Genomic DNA, 6,333 nt, shown 5'->3' on the forward strand with positions numbered 1-6,333 from the left:
TACTGTTTGTTGTGCATTTTTAACTTCTCCAATTATGTGAAAGAATTAAAACTGGACAATTATTATTGACATATTTATTATAAAAAGTAAAGTTGTATGAGTTATGTATTTTCGTTTTGTGATAACCGAAACTTTTCATAGTTAATTTCAGATGTATATTAAAAACTAAAATAAATCGTTTGAAATACCGTAAATAAATTTTTCTATCAATTTTTTTTTTCATATTGGTACACGTTAAATTTAAAACGAAATTAAATATTAAAAAAACTGTTAAAAATAGTATTTTACTATTTAGCTATAATTTAGTAGGAAAATTTTGTAGTCGGAAAGTATTCCTCATAGTATATGATACTACATGTCATATCTGCTGCAAACTATATGTTTTTTTGACAAAAAAGGCACTATTATGTGGAATAAATTATATTTTCATAACGTTTTTTTAAATTTATAATATAAACAAACAAAAAGTGCACTATAAAAAAATAGACTACATATGTTTACACTAGTTACTTAAATGCTTTTGTAGTTTTAGGTGAAAAGATGCAGTCTCTTAGGACATAATTTTTTGGTACGGTTGATAATTTTGATGACAAACCTCAGTTGATGTTCAATTAAAATTGCCAACACTCACTAAACTTGTTAAGATTTTGTCGAGGATTTTGTTTATTTAGACGATACGATTGGTTGTAATAATTCAATAAAAACTGAATCATATTACCGTTTTTCTATTTATAAAGTGACTATCATTCACTAATACATTTTCGTTAAAATGCGAGGTGGGACAGTTTTAGTCTTGCGACATTATAGGCGTGTGCCACATTTGTACGAGTATACAATATTTATATCTACTGAAATACGGGTTGTGTCATGCAGTAAACTTTTGTCGAGTTAATCTTGCTACATTTATATTTTGTACTTTTCGTTAGTGTAAAATAATATTTTCGATTAGCATTTCTCTAAGTAGTTTATTTTCTTGTTTGCATGGATTAAGTCCACACGCAACTTGATTACTTACTACCAAACATATTTTTCCACACGCAATGCATGTGTATATTTCAGTCGTATAAGTTTATGGTTACCCACACTAGCGTGTAATTAAAAATTTCAAAACTCATGAGTAATTATGTACTCGGCGAACACGATTATCGCATCGTTTCTGTCGTGTCTTACTTTTTTATCTATCGATACTAGTGTGAATGACTAATAAAGATAAAGCAACGAAAAAAAAACCTGCCAAGATAATTCAACTGTAAAGAGGTAGGTCTTTTAACAGTTTGTAAGTTACCAATAACTCGAGCACTACATTTATGTGCAAACTTGCAATCGTGGAAAAAGGAGGATTCATCACACATGTGCTCTTGGTACTAACTGTGACGTAGATCTAAGAAATACCACGTGATAGTCCATCATGTTGAGGCGAACAAGGTGAGTATAAAAGTTTTTCAATTTCTGTTTTTGTTTTCGTACGCCAATAAAAGGAATTTACGTCGTTCCAGAATAAATAAGTCCATCGAAATGGAGACGGACGAGTTAGTTTATGGGACAACAATAAACTCGTTGAATGACGATTGCTTGTTGCACATATTTCGATTTCTATCCATAAAAGACCGTATGAGAATGAGCAGAGGTTCGTAAAAGATTGTTTTTTATGTTTTTTATTTATTCTTTATCATCATACGTGGTTTTTAGTAAGCAAACGTTGGAAAACAACGAGCGATGAGTCTTGGTCTTACGTCAAAATGCTGAACAAAAGTAGTATTGAGTGGGCCTTCAAATGGAAAGACAAAGAATGGAAGAGACGCAACCAGTTGGTATTCATAAAAATTTTACAGTCATGTGGACGTTATCTTACTCATCTCGACTTTTCTGGCCTACCAGTGAACAACAGTGTGTTAGACAATATCGGTGAACTGTGCTCCAACGTGAGAACCATTAAGTTCAGCAATGTGCCATTGTCCACTGGCATAGTCAAGTCCATGTCAGCCAATTGTCGGAATATCGTGGAATTTAGTTTTTGTGAGCTGGATAATGATTGCACGGAAGATAAGCTGTGCAACTTTTTCAAGGGCTGTGATAAGCTCGAGTGCTTGGAGGTATCACGAGCTAGAGGTTTGACTGGAAAGTTTTTGTGGAGCCTTCCAACAGAGTGTGTTCGGAAAATTACCGTACAAAACTGCAGAACTCTCTCACATAATTTTAACTATAAAGTATGCTTTTTATCTGACATATGTTGTTCATTTGAAAAAGGAAGTATAATTCCAAGAATCAATTTTACTTGTGGTTTAACAGCCACTTAGGTGGTTATGTGCAACGGATTGACAATAGGATCACGAATGTCAAATTGACCCCTAAGTTATTTTGGTATTAGGTATTACCATATCGATGGCAACACATACATTGATAAAGCATTTGCCTCGTGCAGTAATTTGAAACAGCGCCATCTGTATGAAAAAAATGCTGATTAGCCAACGCTGCTGATTAGCTGATACTAACATACATGACCTCTAATGGGCCATCACCTTTTATAAATTTTTTCTTTAACATTAACTTATCTTTGAGAATTAAAGTCATTAGTTTTATTATTAAGTATACAATTTAGAAGTAAAAAGTACATGTATTTTTTGTATAAATTTTTTTTGTCGTAAGTAAAATTTTTTTACTTCTACAATAATTACTTAACACTAAAAAAAATAATTTTAGCTGTCATGGACTCGTTTAATGTTAAGGAACAAATTGATAAAAGGTGATTGCATGTATTAATATTCAGCGTTGGCCGCGATGGTCAAAAGTTTAATGCTGACCGCGACCTTCAGAGTGCTTCTTTACTTCTTTTCCCTTGCAGATGGCACTTTTTTAAATTACTGCAAGAAGCCGCTTCGTAGAAGTGAGTACTTGTAGAGCAATTTACATTTTGTAGTAATATTGAAGTGTTTACTTAAAATTTAACTTGATGCGTCTAAAATTCTTTACGTACAGTTTCACGTATGGTTACAATTAATTTTTTCACGTAGCGAAAAGTAAAATGATACTTGGAATTACATGCCATTTTGCCGAAAGGATTTTCTAACGAATAGTTTAAAAAGATTTTTGTTTACCCAACAGGTCTTTGGAAGGTTTCCCAACCTTCAAACTCTATGTATAACGCATTCTTCCATAAAAACCATATCAAATCTATCAGGAAACTTGAAAAATCTGAAGCATGACTTGAAAATCACCGAGTCCAAGGTCCTATCACAGTTGAGGAATCTCGAAACACTCGACGTTTCAGGCGCCACCGTAACAGACGCCTTTTTGACGGGCTTGGTACAAACATCCAAGGACTTATTGGACTTAACACTAAGAAGTAGTACTAGCTTTTCGTTTTTTACTTCAGTCAACGGAAGACAACTTCACCAACCGAATGATTCGTTTACGTTGCAGATAGTCCCATAACTAGAGCTGGGCTTCGGGCCATTGTAAATCTGCCCAAGCTCGAAACTCTACACCTCGACAATGCGACGATCGTTAAGTGTCTGGGTTCCACTTATCCACCGGCGCTGAGGAAATCGAATTCAAATTCGAACATATGCAACGAACTTTTCAACGAAGATTTGGTCTCCTGCGACATTTATGGACGCGTCGATGGTACGATGTTTACAAACGAACGGCTTCCTTTGCGAGTGAACGTTTTTAGAACGCATCCCGTTGATGCCCTAGAAGAGACGGAAGTGCGTTGCAAGAGGTTCTGCGTGACCGCTTTCGTGTGTTCGTTGAAGAAAAATGTCCGACAGTTCGAGAGAAGACTTCGCATGTGATACACCTTTTCGGGAGTTGATGTACTTAACCGATGTAACTATTGGGATCCGAACAACGGATGAACAAAAGGGCTTCCAAAAACCACCACCTTACGTAATTTTACACAGAAGTATGGCGCTAGTATCTTAGAGCCACCTGTCGACTTGTTGAGGCTTAGAAAAACCGCCACCTTATGTAAATTTTACATGGGCTATTGGCGCTGGCGGCGTTATTCAATCCCAATCCCCCAATACTTGTATGTTTCTGAGCAATCAATGTTACAATGATTTCTGAATAACTTAGCTGTAAGAGAAGCATTATTCTCTTCTTTTTTCTCATGACGTGTATATAAAATTCACAGTAAAATTTGATTATTTATCAAATAATTTTTGATACTTTTAGCTCATGTCGTGGGATTGTGTTGTGAAAGAATTTTGAAGCTTAAAATTGTACATACATTTTTGAACCACCATCAATAGGATGATAGTTTTATGATGTTATGATAACTTATACTTTGTTTAAAACGCGTTGAAATGTTAATCATAACGTCGTTGGTCATAGGACCTACCAAAATATGGTTACAATCGTTACAAGACTTTTCGAAAATTATGACTGTCGAAGGACCAAAAAAACATAACAATCCTGCTCGTTGAACTATGACCACAATATTTGTAGTAGCTTATCATCTACTCATTAAGTTGTCTACTAAGTAAATTTGTTAAGTTACTAGTAGCATTATGATACTTTTTTTGATAAATTCGTAAACTACTAAGTACTTTTTGAAGATTAGTTTCTTAAAAATAGAAAGCTAGCCAGGCTTACCTACTTAATAAATGAATTTTTCATAAACTTAACAGCGAATTTCATATAATGATTGTCTTAAAACTTCTCACAGTCTACAAGTGGTAATTTGATGTGTTAGTTATTATATTTAAGCTACAAACTACATGCTCATCTTTCTGGTGTATTAAATGTACATAGTTATGTAAATAAACAATTCCAAATTTTAAGATTCCAAAATCGATTTTGTATGTAGTTTTGTAAAACTTGATGTTCTCTTTAAGGACATTCCCTCAGGGTTAGTAGAGTTAGAAAATCAATTTCTCTTGAGTTTCTTTGAAAAATACAATTTTTAATGATTGAAGCGTGTGTAATCATCGTATGAGTGTTAAAATAGTAATATAAAACATTATAAAATTTGAATACTTACTACAAGAAACATGATAAGTAATACTACAAGAAACATTCACATTAAATACCAAAAACATAACAATACAGATACAAATATAACATTGGAGTGAATCTTAGAGTGGATATAATTCAATTTAAAGTAGGAGAGCTAGGGGCTTGTTGTGACAGAGGTAAGAAGTAACACGCTGTTTTAGCTGAGTGTATAAATTTTATGTCACATGTTTTTGTATTAATTTAATTTCTATATCATGTAGAATAACCGTATTGCGGTCAATGTTCTGTCTATAGACAACCCAGTGAGTAGATGTGTGCAAGTGCTTCAATTTGGTTAGGTAGCGTTAAATTTTAACTTTAATAAGTTTTGATTTTCACAGCTGTATTTTATCAATTTTCAGAAGTAAACGTGCACATAGCTTTAAAGAATATTTGATTTCAATATTCCGTCGAAAAGTTTTGCGCGAAGTTAAATTGTTTTAAAAATTTCATACTAAATGTAGAAAATCATGCTCTGGGGCATGTTGTTAATATCTTGGGGCAAATTGTAACATTTTACAACTGACCCAAGTATTATCTCCACAGTACTTGTACCGATTATTTATGTTTATTACTATGTTTTTGTTTTAGGATATGAAATTATAAAAGAAAGACTGTATTTCATGTAAAAAGTGGGCACGTGCTAAATGTGCTGCAGGTGATGCTGTATCATACCTATGTGTATAAATTATTACTCAGATGAAGACTGAATTTAGTCATTAATATTGTATTAGGTTCTTAAATGCTGTGAGTTTAAGAAATAATATCTAATAAAGCTCTTAGTTCCATCGAAAGTGACTTTAATTTAACTGTTACTACTTATCCCAGAGCTGTTACAACTACCCCGATGAAGGGGACAGTTGTACCAACTAATTTTTTTTGTTTTAAATATCTTGTGTGATAAACTTTTTGAAAGCTAAAATTTTATTTATTTTCCATAAAATACTAGAGTAGTTAAGCTATCGATTGGCACTTTATAGATGTAAAAATATAAAAATGTACTTAGTATTACTGTTTTTCGTGAAAATTATTACAACAAGCCCCCAGCTCCCCTAATGCTTTTTAAATAAAAACTTTTTGGGTACTTTTCGAATACTTTTCTATGAATTACATTCGTTTTATGAAAGAAATCATAAAAAAACTTTCATTTGATATCACCGATAACCGATAATTTGAGAGTCAATTGCAACATGATAGTGTGCTCACAAACTTAAAATTTTAGCATTTAAAAGTAAATATCTCAAAATAAAATACTGCTTGGACATAAACAAATTGTTCCCTGCACTTAGAGAAAACTCAAAAACAGACTTGTAGATAAAATCTAAACAAATTTCT

The 6,333-nt window shown here is 32.8% G+C and overlaps 1 protein-coding gene across 1 annotated transcript; it reads left to right on the forward strand.

The window, feature by feature from the left end:
- The first annotated feature begins 1,366 nt into the window (after positions 1–1,366).
- Positions 1,367–4,186, forward strand: LOC106641447 (uncharacterized). Its single transcript, XM_014355871.2, has 5 exons — positions 1,367–1,425; positions 1,497–1,627; positions 1,690–2,207; positions 3,103–3,343; positions 3,421–4,186. Exons 1-5 carry the CDS (start codon positions 1,409–1,411, stop codon positions 3,792–3,794), a joined length of 1,281 nt encoding a protein of 426 aa, XP_014211357.2. The 5' UTR covers positions 1,367–1,408; the 3' UTR covers positions 3,795–4,186.
- The last annotated feature ends 2,147 nt before the right edge of the window (positions 4,187–6,333 follow it).

Source organism: Copidosoma floridanum, unplaced genomic scaffold, assembly GCF_036245765.1.
Source record: "Copidosoma floridanum isolate Cflo_tuat_1 unplaced genomic scaffold, Cflo_Japanese_pri ptg000035l, whole genome shotgun sequence".
Classification (NCBI taxonomy): domain Eukaryota; kingdom Metazoa; phylum Arthropoda; class Insecta; order Hymenoptera; family Encyrtidae; genus Copidosoma; species Copidosoma floridanum.